Source organism: Melospiza melodia, chromosome Z (assembly GCF_035770615.1).
Source record: "Melospiza melodia melodia isolate bMelMel2 chromosome Z, bMelMel2.pri, whole genome shotgun sequence".
Lineage (NCBI taxonomy): Eukaryota > Metazoa > Chordata > Aves > Passeriformes > Passerellidae > Melospiza > Melospiza melodia.
Genome location: NC_086226.1, coordinates 62454387 through 62481815, shown reverse-complemented (window position 1 = coordinate 62481815; position 27429 = coordinate 62454387). Strand labels below are relative to the sequence as shown.

Genomic DNA, 27429 nt, shown 5'->3' with positions numbered 1-27429 from the left:
GACCATGCAGAAGGTAGTGGTCAATGTCTCAGAGTCCTGATGGACATTAGAGACAAGTGGTGTCCCTCTGGGGTCCATACTGGGACCAGTGTTATCCAATATCTTCATCAGTGATACAGATGAAGGGATTGTGTGCACTCTCACCAAATTTTCAGATCATACCCAGGTGAGTGATGTGGTTGACACACCTGGAAGTCTTCCAGAGGGACCTGGGCACACTGGAGAATTGGGCCCATAGGAATCTTGTGAGGTTTAACAATCCCAAGTGCAAGGTTCTCCACCTGGATCAGGACAATTATGGTGAATGAGAGGCTGGACATGAGCCAGCCATGGCACTCCCAGCCCACAGAGCCAAACGTGTCCTGGGCTGCATCCAGAGCAGCGTGGGCAGCAGGGGAGGGAGGGGATTCTGCCCCTCTGCTCTGCTCTGGGGAGAGCCCACCTGGAACCTGCATCCAGCTCTGGGCTCCCAGCACAGGGAGGACATGGAACTGCTGGAGTGAGTCCAGAGAAGGGCCACTAAGATGGTGAGAGAGATGGGGCACCTGTCCTATGGGGAAAGGTTGAGAAAATTGGGATAGTTCGGCCTGGAAAAGAGAAAGTGGACTTCCAGCACCTAAAGAGAGAATACAAGGAAGATGGAGACTTGGGGCAAGACCATGTAGTGACAGGTCAAGAGCGAATGGCTCTAAGCCAAAGGAGGGGTAGGGTTCAGGTTAGGTGCTAGGAAGAAGTTCTTTACTATAAAGGTGGTAAGGCACTGGAACAGGTTGCCCAGAAGCTGTGGATGCCCCATGCCTGAAGTGTTCAAGGCCAGGTTGGATGTGGCTTTGAGCAATTGGTCTAGTGAAAGGTGTCCCTGCCCACTGCAGCAGGGTTGGAGCAGTCAATCTTTAATGTCCTTTCCAACCCAATCCATTGGGTGCAAATGCTTTGCACAAGACCATGCAGATGATGTCAGCTCTCCTCTCAATGATCACCTCTATAACCCCATTGCAGAGGGCCACAACACTTGGCAGGCATAATTTGCCCTTAATGAAGCCACACTGGCTGTCACTAACCATTTTCCATTTTCCTTATTTTCCATATGCCTTACTATAGTTTCCATGGGGATTTCACCAGGCACAGAGGTGAGACTGACTGGCTTGTAGTTCCACAGGTCCTTATTTCACAAGATCACAGAATCACAAAATGGCTAAGGTTGGAAGGAATCTCGGCAGGTCCTTTTGATCCAACCTCCCAGCTTAAGCAGGATTATTCTAGACCCCATGGCACAAGATTGCATCCAGATGGTTCTTGAGTATTTTCACCGAAGGAGACCCAATAATCTCACTGTTCCTCTTTGTGATCAGCCACACAGTAAAGAAGCCCTTCCCATACTGAGGTGCAGCTTTTCTGCTTGCTGTATTGCTTGGCACCACAGCAGTAGAAGAGCTATGTCCATCGTCTCAGCACCAACCCATTAGATATTTATAGACATTCCTGAGGCTCCCTTCTCAGTTGCCTCTTCTCAAGGCTGAACAGGCCCACCTCCTTCAGCTCTTCCTGGTGAGAGAGATGTTCCAGTCCCCTCATCATCTTTGTTGCCCTCCACTGTACGTGCTCCGGGAGCTCCATGTCTCTCTTGTACCGAGAGGCTCAGACTGGGACACAGCACTCCAGATGTGCCTCACCAGGCCTGAGGAAAGGGACAGGATTACCTCCCTCAATTACTGAAATTCCCATTTTAAAAAGGGAATTTGTTTGAGGAATATAAATTGCTTCTCTAAGAGCGATGCTTTCCTTTGCCTCTTCTGTTGATGTTTCCTGACCAGTCCTGTGTAGAACACACTGTCAGTGTCACTGGATTCAGGATGTTCTTATGGAAAACGGAGAGGTGAACTGGAACGCCTTTTAAAGGCGGGGTTGCTGCTTCAGCCGCTGTGCGCCCGGCAGCGGCTCGGCCACTCAGGGACATGTACCTCATCGCTTCCGAGAGCAGCCTTCCTCCGCCCCGCAGGGGCAGCGGGCGGCTCCCGCCCCTCTGAGGGCGAGGGAAGCGCCGCCCCCGCCGCCGCCGCCGAGCGCACGGGGCCATGTCGGCTCCGCGGGCTGCGGCGCGGGAGCGCGGCCCGGGCCCGGGGCCGGAGCCGGGCGGCAGCACGCAGACATCGCACCGGCTGCTGGCCTACAGCGACGCGCTGCTGTCCATCATCGCCACCGTGATGGTGAGCGCCCGGCGGCGGGAGGCGGGGAGGGAGGCAGGGAGGGAGAAGTCTGGGGCAGCCGCGGCCGGTCCCGGCTTTCCGGGGGGCGCCCGTGCCTGCCCGGCCCGGCCGGCTCCGCGCCCGCCCCGCTGTCGCCGTGTGTCGGGGCCGTCCCGGAGAGGTGTGGGCTGTGCCGCCGCGGCGGGCCGGGCCGTGGCCGGGGAACGGCTGTGACTTCCAGAGCTGCTCCTGGTTACGCGATCCGCTGGCCCCTGAGGGTTGTGTGGTTTTAGGGAAGTGCTCAACAAGGAAAAGAACGTCATGTGCTAATAAACATTTTGTTATTTCAGATTTTGCCGGTGGCTCACACAAAAATACATCCTGACCAGGTATCACGTGCCGTTTGTTGTTTCTTGTGTCCTCGCAAGTAGATGTAACACCCTCGTTTAGCACGTAACATCCTCGCCATAGATTATAATTACTTTTCTATGAGACATGAATTGCCCGTTTAGCCAAAACATCTTTCAAAAAGGATCTGGTCTTCTTGGTAATAAACCACCACTGAGAGAAGCTTACATAGCACAATCTGAATGCTAGTTTTAAAGTCAGGTTCATAATAAATGTAATTTGAATAAACAAAGGTGGAGAAAGAAGACTACAGGAAAGAAATTAATTCTGAGGATACCCAGGAATTTTAGGAAACAATAATTTGAGAAATTTGCAGGTTTTTTCTTTTGTTTCTATTTATTTTTCTACTCTTAAATAGACATAAATATTAGTTTAAGAAGTTCAGATAAGATTTGTTTTGCAGCAAATATACTATATGAGTCTGTTTGAGCCACTGTAGTCGTATTTGGAAAATTTGCTGAGATTAAGCCCTCTCCTTACTGCTTTTTAACAATGGTCACATGAAACCTCTTCAATGCTTCTACTACAGAATTCAGTGCTGTGAAAGTAAAAGAGGCATATTGTGTCCAGTCCTCTGAAATGCATTATTATAATAACAGTGATGAGAGAATGCATAAATGAGTAACAAGGTGAATAGAGCATTGGGAAGCCCTTTTTTTTTACAGATTGATGAGATGTGTTGATTCATCAAATGCCATATTTCAGCCTATTTACAAGTTCCTAATAAACTCTGTTCTCTGCAATGTACTAATGAGTTTGTTGAATGGGAACTGCATTTTTGGGAGGCATTTTTCAAAAATACATTATATTGTTGTACATCTCTTTTTCAGATGTTGGTAATAATTTTGTAACATAACATTTATATTTTCTTTCCTTGGGTGTCACTTTCTGTTTCAGAAATTAGGTGAAAGTGTTCAGCAACTTCTTCTAGCAAAAATTGCCGTTTACTTGATGACCTTTTTAATAGTCACAGTGGCATGGGCAGCTCATGTAAGGTAGGAACATGATGTTTAAATCTAAAGTTAAAAGCTAGAAAGTGCAGGAGATAACCATGTCTCTGATGTATTTCTGTCTTGCTGCCAGACTTCTGAGTTGTCTTTTGTTGAATAATATTAGAAAACCATTGTAAAGAAATGTTACTCTTAGCAGTGAAAAGCTACTTTACACCACTGCCATAGTCATACAGAGTAAAACAAGCATTATGTATCTTTTAGAGTTACTTTTCTTCTTACCTTGAAGGCTAGATGGAATTAGACTTCTAATTCTGCTGAAAAGAACGTGAATTTGTAACTTGCATGCTCCACAACAAAGGAACTGATATAGTACAGCTGGCCTAAAACTCATCTCATCTGTGCTCAGCAGTAGTTGTCGCAAAGTCAGTTGTAATGTTGCAGATTCTGTACTTCACAGAGCTGTGGACACTCCCACCTGCCATGTCTTGGTGGTTAAAAAGAAATTGGCACGCAGGCATCGTGCTGGAGCCAGAGCAGTTCTTGTTTGGATTTTGAAATTTACAAATGTCGCTATGCAAGTAGATTGGCTGCATTCCAATAAAGGCGTGAAACCTGTAATTCAGTATTTGAAGCTGAATCCCCACATCCATTCCTTTACTCCAGTGCTTTTCTTTGCTTGTATAAGTAAATGCTGAGGTACAGTCTCAGGGTTTTGTGGAGGGTGATGGGTCCTGTTTATTCTAAGTGATAGTTTTGTGAATGAGGAGTTTCATTAACAAAATCTGGGGACATTTGCAAGGAAAGCTTTTTCTTTGTGCGCTGTCTCTTCAGGAGAAATTATTCTAAGCCTTAAAATTTTGAAAATACTCTGCCATTCAAATAGAAACCAGGTTCTTAATAATTGCTCCATGATTGAATTTCATTGTATCTCACTTTTAAGACTTTTCTAACAAATTACTCTCACATTTGAGCCTCATGAGTTTTGGTGGCACCTGGAATACTTGTATTAATTCTGTAGAGAAGGAAATTGGGTTCCCCCATACTACCATAAATGTACAATTTATATGTAGTGTTGTAGAATATATTTTGTGAGTTGGCTTGTTCATGATACTTTGCCTTGCCTTGACAGGTTGTTTCAGGTGATAGAACATATAGATGATGTCCTGGCTCTTCTAAATCTGGTGAGTGTTGTCATAGAAGCTGGATGGTTAACAAGCAGATACAGGTCACTTAAGTGTGTTTGTGAATATCCAAAAGTTTCTACATTAAATAGCATAACTTTGACATATTTCCAGGAAAATACAAAGATCTTTAGTTTCTGTGACTGTGACTGATTGATAAATAACTTGCTTTTAACTTGCAAATGTTTTACTGTAAACCAAAAGAAGCTCTGCAGCAGGTTAGTCTGAAGTTCATCTGGGGGAACTGAGTATTTTGCAATGTTGTTTCAAACTCTGTTCTCTGAAAGTATGCAGTTATTCTAATTTTGTTAATAAAAGCACTGTTGGAGCTCCATGAGATAAAACTAGAGGAAATTATTTTAGAAGAATAGCCTAAGGCATCTAATTCTTACCTAATGTAGCTTTCAAAGCAATGTGTTTCTTTATGCTTTTGTTTGCTGGGTTGGGTTTTTTGATTTTGCATTTTAGATGCGAAATAGTTACGATCAGCTATTAACGTTCTTGACAAATCAGAAACAACTGTTTAGAGAGTGTGGTAAATTTAGCATTTAGAAAGAAGTCTCTTAAAAACCATAGCAAAACTTTTACCTGGGGTATTGGTAACACAGGAAACTGTAGTGTTTTCTACAACAAGCTTGTACAATTTGCCTAGAGAACGTGGAAGATGTGTACAAAAGCAGCCATTTGCTGTCAAAACTTAGCAACTTCAGAAATATGGGTACTTTTCATTATGCAGCACAAACTTCTGATCTCCTTGTAAAATACAAAGCAAGCAATGCCCTCATTAAAGATGTGTCCAGAAAATACATACTGTTTCAAAATGCTTTTTTCTGTTTTAGGCTTGTATGATGATCATAACCTTCTTGCCATATACAGTAAGTAATTTTCTAAAATCTGAAATTTGTTTAATTACATTGTTTGTTTCTTCATTTATTTGGAAAGACTTTACCAAAGTATTCAGAAACGCAGGAAAGTGTTGTTATAGTATAAACCCTCAATCCATTGTCACCATTAACTGTTGCTTCTTTAAAATTCATGAAGCTATTTTATAACCTTCAAATACTTCATGTTCTAGACCTGGCAGAAAATGGGTATTCTAGCAACAAAACTTACAGTTATGGGAAGTCATAGTATCATAGAATAGTTCAGGCTGGGAGGGGCCATTGAAGGTCCTATAGTCCAGCCCCTGCAAAGATCAGGAACATCTTCAACTAGATGAAGTTTGTCAAAGCCCCATCCAACCTCACCTTGTACATCTCCAGGGATTGGGCAACTGTGCCAATGTTTTACCACCCTCATGGTAAAAAATTTTCCATGATTTCTTTTAAAAAAGCAGCTGTATTGAAGAAGGTCCACGTTATCTGATAAGAATTTTGGTAAGATCAATAAAACTCTGTGTTTCAAACTTCTCCTTATATGGCAGGACATTTTCCTTTTGTAATTTAGACCAAGTTTGTGGTATCACTTCTGATTTGCTCTGCAAGGTTGATTCTGGCAGCTGAGGGTTTATATTTAAAATCTGCACAATTTTTGGTCATATGACCTTAAAAGAATATTTGCAAATGAATACTATATTAACAGAACAAAACAGTTGATTAAAATGCATCTTGACAGTTGTGTGTGTAAGTAGGACAGGCACCTGTTTCTATGTGGGTATGTATGTCTTATCTGTAGTCTGCAAAAAATGAGGCTGTGGTCACTAAGACGATGTTTATCAGCAAGACAACATACTTTTCATACATTTTGCCTTGAAGCTGGAATTTGTTTTCGAAAGCTGTCCATGTTACTTTAACACTACACCCTGCTTTTCTTCTTTTCCTTTAATTTTTTTTTCCTTTTTCATCCTCCTCTAAAGAAGCTGCAAAAATTAATACAACAGGGAGCCATGGAGGTAGACAAAATAAAGGATTCAAAAAGGTATCCTAATATCAAGAATTTTCACAGCTATGATGTCATGTCAACCAAAACCAGTTAAGCTTTATGCTCAGGTACAAGCCACTCTGGAGGCTCTTTATTATGGAGGCACAGTGCCAGAATGGCTAAGGTTTAGCACTGTCACTGTCAGAGCAGAACCATCTCTCCAAATGCCTTTGGTTGGAATGCCTGCATGTATTTGTGGCTAGAAATAGCATTTAATGGAATTATGATGAAATGCAAATTATTATGTAGATTTATGAATATTTTCAATATTGAATGAAGAGTGCTTCTGTTTCTCTACTGTTATTCCTGCATTGCTTCTTAACTAAATATGTGATCTTGTTGATTTTTTTCCAGTTTTCCTTAATGGCCTCCTTTCCAGGGGTACCGTTTGGCATCTTCCTGTTCAGTGTTTGTGCTGTTGTCATTGGCCTTATACAGGTATTGGAGCTCTCCATTAGCATTTTCACTTTTACATAGACTTTCTTGTAGAACTGAAATTAAGCTTCTTAGTGAGTGGCATAAATTGCTAAATATGTTATTTGTATAGCATTCTTTTTCAAAGTTATGCCCATTATGATAATACAGTACCTGTATGTAAAACAGAAGTTCCCTGACCCATTAAGCTGTTTTATGCAACTAAATCAGCTGATCTCAGTGTTCACAGAATTCCTTTCCCACTCTTTGCAAAAATGCCTTGAGGAAAGAACAGTTGAGTTTTCCATGCAGCAGTGGGTGACGGAACACAGGTTTTCAGTCTGAAGTCCAGCAGCATTCTTCCTCCTGTGCAGTGCTTTGTTGCTTTCAGTTCCTTGTTACAGAGGTCTTTATTCCCCTTCATCAAGGATCAAAGGAGGAGACTAAAATCTTCACATAAATCTTTGAGTATGTTGTCAAATCTCAGAGTTTCTAGGACCAACTTTCCATATGGGAGTGAAGAATAAGCTTGCAAGTGTTTCAGAATGTGTTGATTTATAGTTCTATGTCTTATGTTTGAAATCCTTCATATATTTATATGTAATAAGTTCAGTAATGCTCTTTTCCTTGCAGGCTGTGATAGTAGCATATGGATTCTATCACCCACACTTACTGAATCAACAGATACAGGAATCTGAAAATCAGAATTTCTATAAACGTCATATCTTAAAGATTATCCTGAGAGGACCAATTTTATGCTTTTTAGCAGCCATCTTTTCTTTTTTCTTTATTCCTTTGGTAAGTTCTCTCGGTTGACAGAAAACTTTGATGCAGCGGTTTGTATTAGCTGTCTTTAGGACTGTGTATGAAAACAGTGATGTCTGTGTTAATTAAGCACACTTTCTTCATTGCTAGTTCTGGTATAATAAAGCCTCGATCTTGGCCTTATTATGGAGCGATGCAAGGACCTGGGAGCCCCGTCCCTCTGGGAGGCAGAGAGCCCAAATGCCCAGGCAGCTCGCAGCCGTGGCTACCCTTAGCAAGCCCAGTGATTGTCAGCTCTTTAGCGATTATCAGCTCTCTTAGGATCTCAGCTCTTTGCTTGCTTGCTGGGGTGCCCTTGGCTGAGGCTTGAAGCAGACGCGAGAGAGGAGAAGTCCTGGTGTTCCACAGCAATGGTTTATTGGGGAGTCTGTGAAGGGTCCAGTGACGGCTCTTCTTCTGTCTAATGGGCTAAAACAGCCCCTTTTCATAGCATAAAGGGGGATCCAAATATGTCCAATAGTGGGGGTTAGGGAAAAGTGACCCATGGGGTTACAGAGATAAGCTTTGGGGTGCAGGGTCAGAGACAGGAACTTATTTTGCTGTCTCATCATGACTCAGCAGTTCCTACTGTTAAGCCTCAATCCTCCATGGAGCTTTCCCAACATCTATGGAGTCTGCTACATTCTAGGGTGTTGTTTTTTGCATTGAATGTATTTAATCACATATATCAACCTGTAACTTGATCCATGAGTTTGTATAGTGTAGCAAGAATATTCTGCTAAATTATTACTTGCTGTGCCTGCTTTTTTGTTTGTTTTTAGCAGATCTTCCAAACTCTATGATAGTATCTTGTGCATCAGAAGTAGTTGAGGAAATTTATGTGAAATGAGCACCAACCACATTGCACAAACTGAAGAAAAGTGAATGCAATTGCTGCACTAACTTAGAGTGTAAGAGCAAACAGAGAAGGGAGACCAGTTAGGCCACCTGCCTCTCAAGGACTGCTTTTACATAGCCTTTTACTCTTCCATCTTTAGTTGATGTCAGTGAGTTGCTCCTACTTATTAATACAGCTTTAACTCTTTTCTGGAACCCCTACTCAGAACTGAAATCTAGTTTTTGAATGTACACTGAGCTTCCATTCCTCTTGTTCTTTAGGAAAAGATGGATTTTGAGAAAGATTCCACAGGAATTGGCAGTATTTAAATAATCCCTAAGTTTGTGAGAAATCAGGTTGCTCTTGATGAAAGGGTCAGTTATAAGTCTAAACATGAAAAGGCCTAGTTTTGTCTGAAAATATGTTTTCCTCTTCTTCCTCACTCCGTTCACTGTAGTTTGGTTTTTGTTTTTAATATTAGCAATGGTGAAATTACTCTCCAAGTTGCTCCTATGCTTAGACCTGTGCAAAACCTGTGAACCAATGTGTTTTTGTGACACAAATAGTAGAATCTTAAAGTATCATGAATTGGAAGAACCCATAAAGGATTATGTGGGATAATTCTTCAACTTCCAAAGTAGTTATTCCTGCACTTTTTGTCAGCAGAATTATTTCCCTCCCTGTTTTAGTTTGCTTCATTACTGGTACTAAATTAGGTAGGAAAAAGCAGTATTTGGTTCCACATACATTATTCAGGAAGTGAATGAGCATTTCAGCTGAGCCTTTTTCTTTTTGAAAGTCAAGATTTCTTTTTCTCAGTGTTATTAGTGCTAAGATTGAGAGTTATAGTTTCATACTAAATCTGGAAGGTAATTTATATTTTTGATAACTATATTTAAACTGTTCATTTTCTTCTCCGACAGTCTTATGTACTTCTTGGACTTGTAATCATTTTTCCGCATCTCAGTCGATTAATTACATGGTGTAAAAACAAAATTCTTGGTAAGTAACAAAATTCCTAGGCATATGTTCAGATTAGGTTGTCAACCTGGTATGCAGACAGCCTAGAATGAAGTCATTTCAGTTCTGCTTTCATTTTCAGTCTCAGAACATAGTGATTTTAGGGTTTATTGATGTGCTTCTAAACAGTGTCTCCCTTGCTCCCTAATTTCCCCTCATTCCCATGCGATGAGATTTGTGTAAGGCACAACACATTGTAAGATCATTTTTCCAGTGCAAAACCTTTCTTTTTTGTCCTGATAGTGCTAGTGCATACAGACACACTATGTATGAATGACAGTGGCAGGCCATCTATCCCTTTTCCCTCCTCAAGAGGGAGCATGGAGATGGAAGAACATAAGGAAGAAAGCTCTGTGCCTTTACCACTTCCTTCCCCGCAATGCTGAATAGTCACACATTTTCAAACAGGCAAGAACTGCACCTGTAAATCAAACTTCTCACAATAGTTAACTGTTCAGGGTATTACTAATTACTCAATAATCTAACTGCTATAATCTAAAGATGTGCCTTCACACATGTCTCAAGTTAACCTAAACTCATGATTCCTTCCCTCATGTGCTTTCTGCCCTCCTTGTGTCAGGAGTAACAACTGCACAACCGTAGCAACCTGAGCTGCCTTTAAATCCTGCTGAGAAAGAGGTTGGCATTGCTAAAATAAAAGGAGCAGGGGATATCGTGCAACCTACTTAGCTGAAAGGTGCAGTGTCCCTCTGAGAGAGACCATAAAACCACTGAAGAGATAATGTCTTTGTTACTGACACTCCCAAGCTGGGGCAGAAGAATAACACCTTTGTACTTCTACTGTTGCTGTTCAGACTAGTACAAGTCTGTCTGTTTCCAGTGCAAGTGTGAGCATACTCTTCAGTCCCCATGTGGCAGCAATAACAGGCAGAAATGTTCTAAAAGGATGAAGCCAGACTCAGAGCCTAGAATAAACACATACAAATATTGTCCATGCTTATTGTGATGGGGCCAGTGTGGTTTGCAGTCAGGTCACATATCCACCTCACCCTATCAGATGGCTGAAATACTGCTTTACTGAATTTCTTGTGAATACACCTGCTTTGCATTCCTGTGGAGCCTTAACCTTTTATATATATGAAGCAGTGTCTTTTCGCTAGCTAGGCACTTCTGAGTTCATTCTTTAGAGATGTGTTCAACATTTCCTATAAAAACTACACCTTTTGACAAAAGGCTTGAATCATTTTAAGTGTGTTCAATATCCTTGTTCAGCCCCCATGGTTTTTTTCAAGACAGGTTTTTACTACCATGTAGTCTAAGTTCTCCAAGCTGTCATAGCAGCCCTAGAGCTATTAGGCCTTCCTGAAGTACAGCATCTGATTTGTTCAATTGCAGCTTTGAGTCATTACTAATGGTTTGCCATACAGTTTAAAGGAAAGAGCTAAAGAGGTTTTTTTTTTTTTTTTTTTTTTTTTTTTTGTTCCTGAAGCACTTGTCTTGAAAGGAACATGAATTTCAGGGAGAGGCACATATGCCAAAAAAAGTAGAGTGACTGACATCCTTTTGTCAGTAGAGTGACTGGCATTCTTTTGTCTAAAGAAAAGTTTAGGCAGATAGGGAAAAAAGGTGATCACAGTAGGTTGTTGAACTACCTTATTTTATACTTGTTTTCATGATTAAGCCTCTGGATTGTTTCCAGGTCAGAGAGGTGAAGAGGAGGAACCTCATAGTTTAGAAACCTTCACTTTTTACCTCAGTGAGCCTCTGAGTAAGGAACGAGTAGAAGCATTCAGTGATGGAGTCTATGCCATTGTAGCAACCCTGCTCATTTTGGATATATGGTAAGGCTTTGTGCTGGTTCTTACACTTTGTCTTGTAAAATATATAAACTTCTGTTCATGCGTAACATTTGAGGAAATAAAATTAATCAAACATTGTGTTTAACTTCCAAAATCTGCAGTGGTTACTTTAAAGTATGATTTTCTGGAAGGACTCAGAGCACAAACCAAAGATACTTTTAACATCCACATTCTAGTAATGAGGATCAGTGTGCATAATACATGTTGGGATGTAGAGTCTTGAAGAAAAAAGCTTCCTTTTTTTGCTTAGTTATGTTTTCAGATGAAAGCTTTTTGTGAATAAAAGCTGTTTAGTCTCTGTATAAAATTTATTAACCCAAAGGAATGCCAACCTGCATTCAGATTTTCTTATATATATATTATTTGAAACACTGTATCTAAATTACTAGAGAAGTACAGGGTGGATTCTTGTTGTTCACTACTTTCTCAAAGTAAAGCAGCATAATTCAGTCTTGCGCCAGGTGTGTTTTTATAACAGGAATATGCGAAGTAAATTAATTTTTCTCTCCACAGTGAAGACAATGTTCCTGACCCCAGAGAAGTTGAAGAGAAGTTCCATGGCAGTCTTCTTGAAGCTTTAAGTGAATATGGGCCAAACTACCTTGCTTACTTTGGCTCATTTGTTACAATTGGTCTCCTGTGGTTTGTCCATCACTCTCTTTTCCTTTATGTAACAAAAGCTACCCGGTTAATGGGACTGCTCAACATACTTTCATTGGCTTTCATTGGTGGGCTTCCACTAGCTTACCAGCTGACCAGTGAATTTGCAGAAAAGTCTCATAATGAAATAGAAGCCATTCAGGTCAGCTGTGTGATCACTTTCTTTGCCAGCATATTTCAGTTTGCAATATGGACTACAGCCCTTCTCAATGAAGAGGAAACTTTGCATGCCTTTGCTAGATATGGTGGCAAGGAGCATGCCTTCATGTTTGCCAAGCTGGCTCTTTACCCTTGCGTAAGCCTGGGGGCCTTCTTTCTAACTTGCTTGTTAAGTGAATTTAGCACTGCAATTTTCCATCTTATGCAGATTGTAATCCCGTTTGCTTTTCTTGCCTTGCGCATTTTTGTTAGAATTTCTTTAACTGCCATAAAGTTTGTGATGTCTCTCTCCAGACGGAAGGTTGTATTGTTAGAAGAGGAGGAGGCATGTTTGTCTCCAAACGAAACACTGTCCTAAATTTCTGCGCAATGCATGTGAAGTTAAGAGATCAGCTTCAGCTACTCTGATTCGCATTATATTTGTGTGTGGATTATATTGATGTAAACCAAAGCCTGTATTGACCATAACTGGGGCATATTTATGTTTAAGCTGACCATGCTCAAGACCCTTTCTCCAAAATCTGCTATTGAAAATATTGGGTAAAGAGGGGATGCAAAGAAAAGCATGTTCCCCTTCTTTTAGTATTGCCTTATAGAAAAAAATGCTGCTTGACATGTAACTGCAGCAATGATCAATTAAGAAGTGCGCAGATACCCAGGAAAATGGCAGCCAAACACAGAAGTTGGTTGAGTTTCTATGTAAGAGAATGTGAGGCATGGAAAACACAGAGACATCTGGATTTCTGGATGGTACATCATAGGAGAACATGTGTGCATACAAGTTACTGATTTCTTTTTTTTTTTTTTTATTTTTTTCAATGTTAAATTTTTTAATGTTTTTTTTCAATGGTCTGTCCTGCGTAGTCACAAACAGGGGATAGCAGTTGGAAATCTAACTGTTTGAGTGGCTCTGTGTGAGTTTAGATGGGAGTTGCAATTGTGATAGCAGTCTTCCAAGCCATCTGAACACAACTTCTTTGGCCATATCTATTCTTTTTTTAAAAGTGTGTAATAAATGAGGAATCATCTGGCTTTGCATCCAAGTTTCAACTAGCTTTGATATTTTCTGAGGGAAAAGAGCTCTGTGATTAGATGTAAGTTTTTTTCTGTTCTGCAGAAGCTTCTTGTCTGAAGTGTTTTAATTTCTCAGGCTTTTTGTGTCTGTTTTTTGTCTGGCAATGGAACATTCTTCTGTTACTCAGAAGGCATGGTGTCATATTCAAGGAGAGTATGAGACTGCAATATGTGAGAGTTCCACATCAGATAAAGGAGTTAAGCTTTCTCCTGAGTTGTGGACAAGTAAGGGGTCCCACAGATTTCTGAGTCTCAGGAAGACAGCAGAAGAAACTAACCCCTAGAAGTTCCTGTCCATGATAATGTTGATTTTTTTTTTTTTTTTACACTTACATGGAGCTGGATAAGTATTGTGCTTTTCAAATCATCTAAACTCTGGCTGCCTTAGAAGCCATTACATTTCCTTCTGGCAGAGTGATTAATTTGTATCTTGAATTATCTTAGTGCCTGACAACTTTAATGCCATAATTAAAGGCATTTGGGGAATTTTGTTATTCATCATGGAAAAAAAAAAAAAGTGGCAAAATATGCCTGAAGAAATTACAGGTGAAAAACAAATATCTCATTTCAGTTGAGATCAGTCTTGAAAGCACTTGTGCTTTTGTTTTGAAGCACCTTGATACCGAATATGTCATTGTGAATATTACATACTTCTCATGAACAGTATGTTCAGCTATTCAAGGGGATTTATACCTAGTTGTGGTTAAATTACTTCCATTGTGTTGTGTATAGCAGTTTTTCTGATACTTAATAAAAGCACTTTTGGTTCTGTATGGTTTTGTTTCTAATGTGAGCAGACACATAGTAGTGAATATGTGTATTTGTAATAAATTGCAATCAGTGAAGAAACAAAACTTCAAGCCATTTATTTCTTCTCTGTAAGTGAACTTTAAGGCCAATGTCTGTAATTAAAATGACGTTAGGTGGGTTTTTCCTACACCAAGGTCCCTTCCAACCTCAGCAGTTTTGTGATTTTTTTTTTACAAAATACCAAAATGTTTTTAATGTGATGTAAAGAAATGTTGATTCTACTTCTCCTGGTACCTGAAGAGAATGAAACCCAAAAACTAGCCAAGGAGTTTCATTTCAATGTCTATAAGGATGCTTTGTATAAAGCCATGTATAAATATTACAAGGCACTGTACTCGCTCAATAATGGGTTTTTGGGGGGGGGGGGGGCGTGTATGCATCATTTTGGTTGGTTTGGTTTTCCTGGGTTGGTTTTTTTCTGATTTTTGTGTTTACCCTACTTAGAAATAAGTAATTTGTTCTGCCCTTCTGCAGAAAGAAGAGTTTTATTTTTGCTTGCAGTCAAAATTGCGTTATTCAACCCAAATTTGGTAATATGTCAGAACCTAAACCTAAGGACAAACATGATATGAGACTTTATATAAAGAGAGGTCATTTAGCATCATTTCAGGTTCTTTAGAAACAAACTTCATCAATTTGAATTCTGTCATTTTCAAGTAGGAGATCATTCCTAAATATAACTGTAACTAGTTGTTCTTGATAGAATTGCTAATGACCACAGGGGTTTGTATCTATGAAAATTAAACTGAAATGCAGTAATTACAATCCCAGAACCACAGAATGGATGTCATTGGAAGGGGCCTCTGAGGACCATCTAGTCCAACCCTCCAGTTTGAAGCTGGGTGGGCCAGATGGGTTGGTTGCAGAGGTCTTTGTCCAGTGGGACTGAGCATCTGCACAGAGACACCACAACTGTTTAATGACAGAATCATTAAGGTTGTAAGAGACCTTAAGATCATCCAGTCCAGCTGTTCACCCAGCAGTGCCACTGTAACCCCTAGACCACTAAACCACATCACCTGCACCCGATTCTCATGCCTCCTGCACACCTCCAGGGATGGTGACTGCACCACCTCCCTGGCCAACCTACACCAATACCTGACTACTCTGACAATGAAAAAATATTTCTAGTATATGTTTTCAAAGTGCTCAACAGGTTTTAATGTACAATTACCCCAGTGAGTTAAAAAAAAAATTAAAAATTAAAAAATAAAAGAGTGGTTATCTTTTGTTCCATTTAAAACTGCCGTTCAGTCTGTGTGCATTTGTCATTGAAAAACACGGATGAGATCCCCTCGATTCTTCTCACAGGCTGTATCACCGCAGCTCCCTCAGCCCCTGCTTGTGGCGGAGACGCGGCGGTCCCTCCGCCGCCGGAGCTCTTTGCGGGAGGGACCCGCCGACGCTCGGGAAGCAGAGGGCGGTGCCGCATTTGGCTTCCCGGTCACGGCTGTTCCCGCCCCTTCCTGCAGCCGCGCTCAGTTCCGGCCGCCGCCGCCGCCGCCGCCAGGATGGTCCCGCCGGTGCAGGTGTCCCCGCTCATCAAGGTGGGAGCGCTGGGAAGATCGCCCGGGCTGTGCCGGGGGCGCGGGGGCGCGGGGAGGGCCGCCCGGGCCGGCGGGCCGGGGCGCGGGGCTGCGGGGGCCGGCCGTGCTTGTGGGCTGAGCGAAGGGCGCGTCCTTGTCTCTGTTCCCGCAGTTCACCCGGTACTCGGCGCTGCTCGTGGGGATGATCTACGGCAAGAAGCGATACGGTGAGTGCGGCGTCCCGGGCGGCCGCTGCCCGCTTCCCCGATCCCGCCCCGCAAGGGCACCTTCAAATGTCCCGGCCGCCATTTGCCTCCCTCGGCCCGGCCGCGACCCTGCCGGGCGGCCCTGCTGGTGTGAAGGGACAGATCCCTATGAAATGTGCTTTTCTGCCAGCAAAACTGGCTTCTGCTCCTTTTTGACCTAGCCCGCAAAAGCGGAGCTTTCCGCCGGGGGTTCGGGAAGTTGTGTTTTAAAGGGCTTGTGTTGATGGCAGACTACCTGAAGCCGATTGCTGAAGAAGAGAGGAGAGTAGAGGCGGAGGAGAAAAAGAAACGTGAAGAACTGGAGCGAATTGCAAAAGAGCTTGCAGAAGGTAGTTCCTCGGTTTAGTGTATTCATCCCACACTGTGTTGCAGGCGCTAGGCTGCAGGACTGGTGTGCCACCGCAGTGTTCTTAAGAGAAACTGGGGCCTGCAGCTAATCCCTGGAGGCGAGGATTAGGGCCGTGTGAGGAGTAAATAGTACTGCTGTCTCATTATGCCTGCATTTTGAAAAGCTTGTCAGAGCAAAACGTAACACTTTTGCTAAATGGCTGAATTTCCACCAAGAAAACAAACTGCTAAAAGATGCTCGTTGTTCTGTGAGGAAAACTGAATCTATATATCAACTATGCTGGCTTGTCTCTTCATCTGGATGTGCAAGCCCTTTGCTCCATGAAGTGTAGGAAGCTCACAAATATGACTAAATATAGGGCATAGGCAATGGTACGTAATTGCAACTTGAGACTTTTAAGTGGCATCACACGTGTATTGCTAGAGGTCAGCTTGGTCTTTTTGTATTTTGCAGTGTTAGAGCTGCTTTTGTTGTATCTCATATGCAGAGGGTGTGCTGGAGGGCATCATTTGCAGCTAATACTGCTGCTTTTGTTCTCATTCCCTTCCACTGTAGTATTCCAGCTGCAGTATTCCTGCTGCAGCATTGTTTCCCTTGTCCTTAGGATTATTTCTTCTGTTCCTTGTATGGGTCTAACAGAGGATTCCTTCCCCTCTCCCATACAGAGAAATGTACTCTCTAGCTTTGTTTCACCTAGGGTTTTTAGGTAGGCTTAAAACTAAGAATTTTAAGAAAATTGATTAACAACTCAGGCTGTTCTTGGTGCAGATACACGCTCTGTAACTCTTTTCATGCAAAAGAACATTTGCTTTGTTCTAAACAAAATTATTGTTGAACAAAACACTATAACTACACATACAGAAATTAGAATATGTTTTGTCTATGACTTATTGGAGAGAAAGCTTTTTGCCTTCTTAAATACATCATCTCTATTGGTCATGGACTAAAAAAAACCCGGATCTTTAAGATATTCTCTAGGTAGATTAAACTTTCTGTATTTTTGGAGGTGGAGGCTGTGCTGTAATGTTGCCAGGCCACTTAGTAAGGAAATTTTCATGATTATTGCTTTAGAATGTTTAATCTGTTTAAAAGTGGCACGTAGGTGACAGGTCTGTTGTTCTCAACAATAGGTTTGATCTGTTTTTTTTTCAGAAAAGCAGTTGTTAAACTCTATGTGCAGTGCAGTTGCTCAAGATTATTCCTTAAAATGGACATACCTGCAGTGGTAGCTTTTTCTGAGTTCATTTCACTTGTTAGTTCAGAAAACTGTCTTTCACCGCTGAGTAAACTTAAAAGTTTGCCATCACCCCAGAGCTGTTAATTACAATTCTGTTGAATAAACAGAAGTGGGAATCATAAATACTGGACAGAAGGAAATTACATAAGGATAGGCTCTATGTTTGTTTTTTTTTTTTTAATGCTTTGCATGTTTTTGTTCTGCGTGGCTAATAGCTTTAATCATCTTTGTGTTTTCTTCCCTTTTAGCAAGTGAAGATTCCATACTGAAGTAAACAACAGATTTCATCTGAATTTCGCACATGGAAGTACATGGCTAGGCTCTGAGCTGTCCAATGGTTTTTGAATTCTGTGTGATACTCTATCAATAAAGTACTTACTACGCTTCAGTTGGTATTTTTTGAGTGAATTGCCCAGAACAGCAGCAAATATAGGGACAGAATGTGACAGGAAGCAACTGTCACAATGTAGGTATTGTTGCAACTGCCATTGTATTCCCCCAGCAGTAGCCAGTTGCTCCCCCCGTTATCCACAGGTAATGATCGTGATCAAAAAATACATAAAATTTTATGTATATGGGCAGGTGGAGGAGACTGGCAAGGCACTGACTGCCTGAATCTGTTACTTAAATGGTTTGACTGGGGAGTTTCATAGAGTCATAGAATGTCAAGGGTTGGAAGGAACCTTCAGCATCATCTAGTCCCAACCTCACTGCCATGGGCAGAGACGCCTCTCACTCCATAAAGTTGCTCAAGACCTTATCCAACCTGGCTTTGAACAGTGCCAGCTGTGAGCACTCACAGCCCAGAAAGGCAATGGGAAAGAAAGGCAGCCCAGAAAGGCAAGCACCCACAGCTCCCTGGGCAACCTCTTCCAGTATCTTGCCACCCTCCCAGAAAAGAATTTCTTCCCAATATTTGATATAAATTTCCCGTCTTTTGGTTTGTACCCGTTACACCTTGTCCTTTCACTACAGTTGCTGATGAAGAGTCCCTCTCCAGCTTCCCTGCAGGACCCTTCAGATACTGCAGGATTGCCAATAGGTTCCCACACAGCCTTCTCTTTTCCAGGCTGAATAGCCCCAGCTCTCAGCTTGTCTGGAGGAGGTGCTCCAGCCCTCTTATCAATGTTGTGGCCTCCTCTGCACTTGATCCAACAGTTCCATGTTTATTGCTAGAGGCACCAGAGCTGTTCTGAGTACTCCAGGTGGGTCTCACCAGAGCAGAGGGGCAGAATCCCCTCCCTGGCCCCGCTGCCCACGCTGCTCTGGATGCAGCCCAGGGTCGCATTGCCTTCCTGGGCTGTGAGTGCTCATGGTGCTCCTCACCGCTTGGTGTTGGTGCCAAACATTCAGAGGGTGCCCTTGATCCCACTGTACATGCTGCTGACAAAAGTGTTGAAGAGTCTTGGCCCCTGTACTGACCCCAGAGGGATATCACCTGCCACCGATCTGCATGGACAATGAGCAGTGAATCACAATTCTGCATTTATGTCATCTTTTTTTCAGTTTTGTTATCACAGTGCTCAATTATTGCTCAATTCTTTCATGTGGCAGTCAGGTTTGATTCTGGATTGTCAAGCTATGTTGGGACCTGAGGAATTGGTGCTGACTCATTAGTCAGATATTCTAAACAGTACAGATGGACAGATGTTCCTCAAAACTAAGTTACAGACAAATTGTAATGTATCTCATTCACAAGGAGTGACTTGCTACACATCTTAATTATGCAAGAGAGGTCTGCCACGCTTTCCACATGCTTTCTATGAACTGGCTTTGGGCAAGAAAGCTGTCCTTGTAATTTCTCTTAGATTAGGAAGAATTCTGTAGTGGGGTGGGAAAGGTACTGTGTATCTCTTTACAGCCATTCCAGAGGGACCAAATTAGTTCTCTGCCACCCCATTCTGGCTAGACAACAGATGACTGTCTAGGTTCAAGCAAAAAAAAAAAAAAAAAAAGCCAAGAAAGGGAAAGAAGCAATGAAAATAAGTCTTTCCTCTCAAAGGGTTTGAGGGGGAAGACCTTTCATGTTTATTCTGTATTCTGGAAAACACTACATCCACATGTTCTGCTGGAACTACATTTGTGTGACTACTGAGTACTCTTGCTGCTTTGTGAAAGGGAGTGGAATGGTTTCCTACTGAATCTAATGAATGTTTTTTCTACTCCTATAGTTTTGTGGAAGGAGTAGAGGAAGAGGTACAGAGAAAAAAGATCTTCCTCTTGCAAGTTTTATGATAGAGGATGGAAACAACTCAGCCTGGACTGAGTGAATCTAAAATCTTGGATCTAGTACTCTCTGAGCTTTCCTTGTACAGGATCTGGATATGCTGGTGGGACAAAGCCCCTTTACGGAGCACCAAGACATGCAATCCATTTGCCTGAAAGATGGAGCTGGGATCCATACACTCCCTGTGGTGTTCAATACCATCTCTTTATTTGAAGAACTGATTGAATGTTGAGTTGTTCCTGTTCCTCCTGCCTGGGGGAAGAGGAGCACTTCCCAAGCTTAGTTCAAGTCAGGCTGTGGCCAGCTCAGAAAAGACAACAGTAAGCATTTCTTTCAGATATACAGGAGGTGGCTGAAGGCATTTTCCAATCTCCCTGTCAGTTTTTCCCTCCCTTTCCGCCAGAACTGTGACCTTCACAGCTCTGACAGCCGCAGAGGCCTTGTATGTGCCCCCACTTCTCTTTGATGGCTTATGTTGCCTTCTAATGGCACAACAGCTGTTTGGCCCTGCTCTGGCAGCTGCATAGTTCTGCCAGTTGTGCCTTATCAGAAAGAAGGTATACCCTCAGGCGTATGTGTCAACACTCCCATGTTGTCTTGGTAGTGACTTTATAATGCTTGTATCCCCATTCATGTGTTTAGCCCAGAAATAAGTTTTGCACCTTTAAGATTGGTTCTGAGAGAGAAGGGGGAGAGAAGAAGTGTGCAGTTTGTTACCAGAAACTGCACTTGCTCCCCCAGGTCCTTTTCCTAGACTGTGCTGTCTGCAGCACAGACAGCGGGACAGAGCTCTCTTTTGCTTTTATTAGTTTTAGCTAGCTGAGGCAGAGAAGTTCCCTGGACTGTGGTTTTTTCCCTTTTTCTTGGACCTGTTCAAACCTGCTCTGGACTGAACACCCAGGGGAGCACCGGCAGCTGCACCTGTGGCCCACCAGGCCGGGCCTGGGCCGCGGCATTTCCAGCACCTGAGGGACTGATCAGAGACTGAGTGAGCTGAGCTACAGCCCACCAAGGGGACTTTCTGAGTTTGTCATCTCTTCAGAGTGGCAAGAGGTTTTATTGTTTAATACGGGATTTTTAAAATAATTTTTTGGTTTTTTGTTTGTTTGTTTTTGTGCTGGTGAATACTTTGCCTGTTAAATAAACAGTTTTTTCCACTTTTCCCCAAGTAAATATTTTCCTGAACCAGCTGGGGGAGGGGCCACTTGAATCTGCTTTCTAGAGGAACCCCTTTAGAGGTTTGCTCCCAGATTTGCCCTGGAGGGAGAGTTTTGCATTGTTAGATACAGTTGTGCCTCACCAGAAGAAAGGAGATTGGCATGATAAAAAGTATTACCCTACCTCTGCAGGATCTGCTTCTGATGTGCCTTTTTTCCCTATCTGATGTGAAAACACTTTGTTTAAGACATCAATCCCAGGTTATCGTGGAAACTGGCTCAACCAGCCCACCCAAGCAAAGTTCAGTCCACCACACCTGAGAAAACAGTGGACAAATCTGTTTCTTGGCCCTCACTCACTGCTCCCATGGCAAAGGTCCACCCCTAAGAAACAGCCTCCTCCACTGGCACCCCACACTTGAGTGTCCATGGACATCCCCTGCATGCATGCATGCATATTCCCATTTGGAAATACCTGGCAGCACGCCCACCCTGAGGCTGTGAGGACCAGCTGTGCTCCCAAGTGCATGTGGGCAGCCAGGGCACAGTCCCCCATAGCTCACAGGTTGCGATGGGCAGGCACACCGCGCTCCTTGTGTGAGCAGCCCTGCTGGAGCACCCTGCAGTGCTCTGAGTGCCTCACGCTGCTTACGAGGAGCAGGAAGGTTAGCCTCCAGGTTTTATTTCCCAGAAAACATTTGAGAACATAAGGAGCTTTTCTCAGTATTTAAGTGTACGGTGTCTTGTGGTGATCATCAAAATCCCACTACTTACCACTGTGCATTACAATAACCTGGGGCATTTTTCCCGCTTAAAAAAGAAAAGAAAGAACAGAATTTATTTGACGACTTCTGCTGTATGATAAAACCTCCCACATGGTCCTCTGCTCTTATGAGACCCCACCTGGAGTCTGAGACTATTTCCAGTGCCCCAAACATAAGCAATAAATATGGAACGGTTGGATCAAGTGCAGAGGAGACCACAACACTGATAAGAGGGCTGGAGCACCTCCTCCAGACAAGCTGAGAGAGCTGGGGCTATTCAGCCTGGGAAAGAGAAGGCTGTGTGGGAACCTACTGGCAATCCTGCAGTATCTGAAGGGTCCTGCAGGGAAGCTGGAGAGGGACTCTTCATCAGCAACTGTAGTGAAAGGACAAAGTGTAACAGGTACAAACTGAAAGAAGGGAAGTTTACATCAAATGTCTTTCCTGTGGGGTTAGTGAGACACTGGAACAGGTTGCCCAGGAAGCAGTGGGTGCCCTGACCCTGGCATTGTTCAAAGCCAAGCTGGATAAGGCCTTGAGAAATCTGGTCTAGTGAGAGTTGTCCCTGCCCATGGAGTGAGGCTGGGGCTAGATGATGCTGAAGGTCCCTCCCAGCCTTTGACATTCTATGATTCTTAATAAAATGAGACATACAACATGGAGTCACTACCTGTTGTGTTTTAACTTTCATGCAAGTGGACAAGTTTGTGTATTTTCCTGAAAGACACGTAGCTTCTCACAGAATTACTGCATAATGATTGAGGATTACATCTTGCTAACTACATTGAGACAGGTAAATGATCACAGGTACCACCACAGCTCTAGTTTTCCTTTTACTTGCAGTATTTTTGTAATGCAAAACAATATACTGAAGGGTAAGAATCCTGAAGGTAACAGGAGTAATAGAAGAAGAAAATCCCCAGCAAAACAGATCTGCAAACAATTTTAAAAAAGAAAGAAAGGGGGTGGGAGGAGGGAGCAGGACATGGGGTTGTGTCTATTACTACAAGAGTGTAATCGAATGTTCTATTTTTGCATGAATAAACGTGAAAAGTTACTTTCATCTGAAATAAGAGTTACAAGTCTGGCATGTTATCTAAAAACAAGACAGAGCAGGAGGCGGAAAGGAAGGACTGTTAGTTCTAATCCATTGTGTTAAGTAACAGCATTATGAGGCAAAACAGAACAAATTTATGAGATCTCACAACTCAGGTTGCTTAGTTAATTGCAAGAGGAACTGTGATGGGTAATGATAACACTGTCTTCTTAAAATTATTAATGAAGGAATAAAGCTTCAATTGGTATACAATGTGGGTCCTGCTCCTAGAGAAGGCAGCTACTGTGTGTTGCATGAATAGCTCCATGCTTTGGGATAGCAACCTATCCAGATTCTTGAAGTGAATGCAGATGTATTATCTATCAGAGCGTTTCTTGGATTTAAGTGGAATCATAATCTTTTAGAGCAGTTCAAAGGTTTACTGTGGTCAGTTTTCATGCTTTATCCTTACCCTCAGGCATCCTTCTGATGTCCAGACAGATACAGACTTAGATATGATAACTTTATCTCTTTTTCATTTTTCCCACTGCGAAGGCTATAGTTGCATTCACTGTCAGTCTCAGGAGGTTGTACGGAGCAGGATTATCCCCATCAGCTTTGGGATAAGAAGTTTTTCAGTGCAGAAAAAATGCTGTTCCATAATCTTACAACCTGATTTATTGGGCCAAATGTTGTCTTGACTTGTCACATGCCATCTGACATCAGATACATTAAATGGAGGACAGGAGACAGGACAGAACTGGCTCCCTACCATCAGGAAGAGTTGCAATTAAGGCAAACAAGATCTAGCCCTTCCCTGGTTGGTCACAAGCCTAATAAATTATCAGAATAGTCCAATCAGGAATGTATTTGTACTTTTTTTTTTTAGTTTTTTTTTTGTTGTTGTTGTTTTGTTTTGTTTTGTCTTTGGTTGGTTTTTTTTTTTTTTTTTTGCTTTTGGGGGGTTTGGGGGGTTTTGGGTTTTTATTTTTGTTGTTGTTGCTGTGTAGTTTTGGTTTGTTGTTGTTGTTTTTATAGGGTGTTCTCCTTTTGTGTGGCATATATTTCAGAGAGAGTAGGTCTAAAGTATGCTACAGGTTTTGGAAGCTGGAGCTGTTCCTCCATTACAGGTTATTTCACCTGTCATATAAAAAGAAACATAGAATTAGACACACAGTCATAAATTTCCTTCTCAGTCATTTGCAGAAGTTTTTTAGAACTTTTCTCCAATGATCAGCTTAGGTCATATACCTATAGCACCCTATATAGAGCTGTCTGCTGCGCAAAGTGATTGTACATGTAAGGCTGCTTGGAAAGAGCATTGCAGAGTTAGTGGAAATTTTCCTTGCTTGAATATCAATTACTTATTCAGTAAATAATTCTTCAGAGATTTTCTAGATCATAGTTAAAGCACTTCCTTTTGCTATTTTAAGTTAACTACTGTGAATCAAACTGAGATAAAACATCTAGACAGCTCTGATAATTTCTAAATTGTGTCATTTGAGCAATGTCCACACCATAGGCTGCTAGAATTTTGGTCCAGTTTAGAACAAAAGAAGAGTTCAGACAGAGTCTCTGTGGAGTGAAGGCACCCAGTTGTGGCAGGTATTTGATCAGACATTTGGAATAGGCCAGGAGAACCTTCTGCTTCTGCCCTTTTGAGAGTCAAACAAATCCTCAGGCTTTCAGAAAAACTTTCAACCAGTACCCACCAATGCTGGTGGTCTTCAGTACTGCCCAGGCTGGGCCCACAGAAGAAGAAAACCACGTTCAACCAAAATAAAATGCTACTGGGCACTGCCACTACTCTTTGCAACTAGGTAGTAGCTAATCTGGGCTAGAAATGTGATGTGATGAACAATTATTTCTTAAATGTTCTTCTAGGAATATTTAGGACCTTTTTAACTTTTTTTAAATTTTCATAAAGCTTTTCTTAGCTTCTGCTTTATAACCTGTGGGACAGCAGGTCAGCCAAAGGGCTGTTTACCTGCCATTTTCCAGGGACAGTACATGACATTTTGCTTTCCCCAGCTGCATGGGAATTCATGCTGAATGTGTTCTCAGTAGTTTCTCAGATAATAGTGTTTGGGATTTTAAACTGGTGGCCTTCTTGACAACCTGTTATCATGTCAAGTTTGAAGGCAAGTTGCCTTCAGCCTTGCCAGTGGAGCCAATCTTACTCTGCTGTGTCAGCAAAACTTGCTGTAATCTGTGAGTGTTTCGTAAGCATGTTTTTGAGTTAGGAAGGAAAAGCTAATTACTTTTTCTGACCTCTCTTTGCAGCCATTCTCTCTTCCTCTTTTTTCTTCTCTTCCTCCAGTGCTTTAACTTTTGCATCATACTCATCAGCACGGGTCTTCCACTCATTTCTGTTGTTCAGCAGCCCATCAAGCATAGGCTGAATTTCCTCATGGAAACGGGAAAACTCCTAATCAAAACACATCTTTCAGTGCAATGCCATGCAGAGGGAATGCATGTCCATCATACCCCAAGATAGACCCTGACACCTCACATCCAAAGTTGATGCTTTGCAGAAAGCATCAATGGCAGAAACAGGCAGCCCGTTGCAATGCCTCAGAAAAGGGCAGATTTTCACTTGTGTGCCCGTCCCTCTCCCCAAGAGTAGTGCTGCTGCCCCAGGACTCAGTCAGCTGGGATTTGAACCCCTGTTGATAAGGGTGGGGTGTGTGAAGCTGCACTTTGCTTACCTTGTAGACAAATGTACACACAAAGTCAATGAAACCCACTTGAAGCTTCGGAAGCTCAGCAGCTTTCCTTCGGTCCATCATCGGCTGTGGGAGGACACAAATTCATCGTGGTTTATGAGAACACTTAATTGAAAAACACAACTCTATTTTCTCCCCAAAACTGCCCTCTTGTGTCAGCCTGGCAGTTCCGTCATGCTGTCCTAAAGACCACCCATCACAGCCCTCCTCCTCAACGGCAGAGGAAGAAAGAGGGCTCATTTCCATAGCCATTTTAGCAGAAATTTTAGACTGCAATTCAAGTGTCCATGGATGGGGAGGAGAACAAGTTTTTCCCTTGTGGAAATTATATTTTTACAAGATCTTGTTAATTACTATATAATTTGTGATGCCACTGTGGGTAGAGGGGGTGCATGAAAGTCTACTTTAAAAATCCCCAAACCACACAGGTGGAGGACACTTACAGGAATGACTCCTGCCTCTTTCAATGTTGAATTTATTAATTTTAAAAAATGTTAGAAATGCCCTTCCATTTATCAATAATTCTATGACTCCGTGAAGTCTGTGTTTGCAGTTTTCCTCCTTATTAGAAACTCTTCTTTCTTTTGTGACTTGTCTATTTAGTTATTAATTTTTTCTGTAGGGGACCTACACAAAAATCTCCAGGGTGAATCACCCCTTGATGCTTCACAGCCACTGAACCCACCTAACTATTTGGACAGCTGGACAAGAGGCACTTGTCACTGTCAGGGATGCTCTTCACTATCTCAAAACATATTTTCTAAAGGATTTTGGCAAGCACTGTGATTTCAGGCAGACACAGAGCACTCAGGGCAGCACTGCTTGTGCTGAGACTTGCTGTCTGAACTGAACAGCCTGGTTCTTACATGTTACTTACAATGGGCTGTTGCTGAAGGACGCTTATTTCCAAATCTCCTTGCTCCCAGAACTCAGCTGCTACCAGGAGAGCTACCTACATTGACACAGAGGGAAAAAGAAAAGTTAGTACCAACTTCAGCCCCATAACTTCATGCACTTCATTTCTCCATTCTGAATCAAATCTCACTTCTTATCCTTCTGTTATTTCTTGTGCAACCATAGCCTCATTCCTCTTCCTGGGAAGGGCAGCTGTGGCAGCAGGATTTCACCTGTCTAGTGACAGCTCAACAGTCATATTGCACTGCATCTCATTAGGCCACTGCTCATCTATTGAGAAATATTTCCAATGTATTCCCTGTGAGGATTTGCCTACTGGTCACCTTGCGGGTGTCTATTTTTCTTTTTTTCCTGTTGTCCTTTCTTCATGCTGAACAGGACGTAGGTTTTATTTCTTTTACCCTCCTTCAAAATCTAGTGTTTATTATTTAGCAATGGCTCAAGTACAGTTCAGGAATTAACTCCTAAAGGAAATCAAACTACTGAGCAAACTGCAGGTAGGTATTGCTATAATAAAGCCAATGCATGTTACATGTAAAAAATCTTACTGTGACCTAAAAATCTATGTAACTGAGGGATTTGTTTTGTTTTTTTGTTTTGTTGGGATTTTTTTTGTAAACATGAATTTTGTACAGAATTCACAACTACAGTCTGAAAGATTGGTTAATACATCAAAACCACAGCTATTCCTTTTTTGGTAGGAGATTTTGATTTATCTTCTAAGTAGCTTAGAAATTGCATTACTTTGAAGTGTAAGCTACAGAAATCCATCAGGATATCAAGCACCTTACCTTACTCTGGACTTCCCAAGGCTTTGTGATAGCTGACAAGTCACAGGCAGTCATCATCATGGCCCTAAAAACAGGAAAGAAATTAATTTATTCCCTATTTTTAGGTTCAGGACCCTCATACCCCAGTATGTGGGAACTCAGCACATCACTCCTAATGTCCAGAGTTGCCGAGGCAACCCTTGGGGGGG

General features: G+C 42.2%; 3 protein-coding genes across 6 annotated transcripts in view; 2 read left to right on the top strand and 1 right to left on the bottom strand.

Annotated features, from left to right (window-relative positions):
* Window positions 1–2096: 2096 nt before the first annotated feature.
* TMEM175 (transmembrane protein 175) lies at window positions 2097–14291 on the top strand. Its single transcript, XM_063179703.1, has 10 exons — window positions 2097–2207; window positions 2537–2575; window positions 3492–3589; window positions 4677–4728; window positions 5568–5603; window positions 7003–7086; window positions 7696–7860; window positions 9628–9706; window positions 11385–11526; window positions 12058–14291. Exons 1-10 carry the CDS (start codon window positions 2205–2207, stop codon window positions 12719–12721), a joined length of 1362 nt encoding a protein of 453 aa, XP_063035773.1. The 5' UTR covers window positions 2097–2204; the 3' UTR covers window positions 12722–14291.
* Window positions 14292–15644: 1353 nt separating this feature from the next.
* On the top strand, window positions 15645–18013 carry ATP5ME (ATP synthase membrane subunit e). The gene is made up of 4 exons (XM_063180143.1): window positions 15645–15794; window positions 15946–16000; window positions 16270–16368; window positions 17874–18013. Exons 1-4 carry the CDS (start codon window positions 15759–15761, stop codon window positions 17897–17899), a joined length of 216 nt encoding a protein of 71 aa, XP_063036213.1. The 5' UTR covers window positions 15645–15758; the 3' UTR covers window positions 17900–18013.
* Window positions 18014–22593: 4580 nt separating this feature from the next.
* PDE6B (phosphodiesterase 6B) overlaps window positions 22594–27429 on the bottom strand; it is a 33457-nt gene continuing 28621 nt past the window's right edge. For 3 of the 4 annotated variants that reach the window (XM_063181152.1, XM_063181155.1, XM_063181153.1), the window contains 5 exons: window positions 27242–27305; window positions 26413–26487; window positions 25518–25601; window positions 25081–25237; window positions 22594–23949 (listed from right to left, as the gene is read on the bottom strand). In XM_063181152.1, the coding sequence (XP_063037222.1) occupies window positions 23891–23949; window positions 25081–25237; window positions 25518–25601; window positions 26413–26487; window positions 27242–27305 (439 nt within the window). In that variant the 3' untranslated portion in view covers window positions 22594–23890. Of the gene's footprint in view, window positions 23950–25070; window positions 25238–25517; window positions 25602–26412; window positions 26488–27241; window positions 27306–27429 lie in introns of all 4 variants that reach the window. The other variant, XM_063181154.1, reaches the window with a different exon arrangement.

What these genes read in the sequence shown, in the direction of transcription:
- TMEM175 (XM_063179703.1), top strand. An exon ending in TCCTGGCTCTTCTAAATCTG is followed by an intron (nt 4,729 to 5,567) that starts GTGAGTGTTGTC and finishes TTTCTGTTTTAG; the next exon opens with GCTTGTATGATGATCATAAC. An exon ending in TAACCTTCTTGCCATATACA is followed by an intron (nt 5,604 to 7,002) that starts GTAAGTAATTTT and finishes ATTTTTTTCCAG; the next exon opens with TTTTCCTTAATGGCCTCCTT.
- ATP5ME (XM_063180143.1), top strand. Translation starts at nt 15,759, where the DNA reads ATGGTCCCGCCGGTGCAGGTGTCCCCGCTCATCAAG. An exon ending in AGGTGTCCCCGCTCATCAAG is followed by an intron (nt 15,795 to 15,945) that starts GTGGGAGCGCTG and finishes CTGTTCCCGCAG; the next exon opens with TTCACCCGGTACTCGGCGCT. An exon ending in TGCAAAAGAGCTTGCAGAAG is followed by an intron (nt 16,369 to 17,873) that starts GTAGTTCCTCGG and finishes CTTCCCTTTTAG; the next exon opens with CAAGTGAAGATTCCATACTG.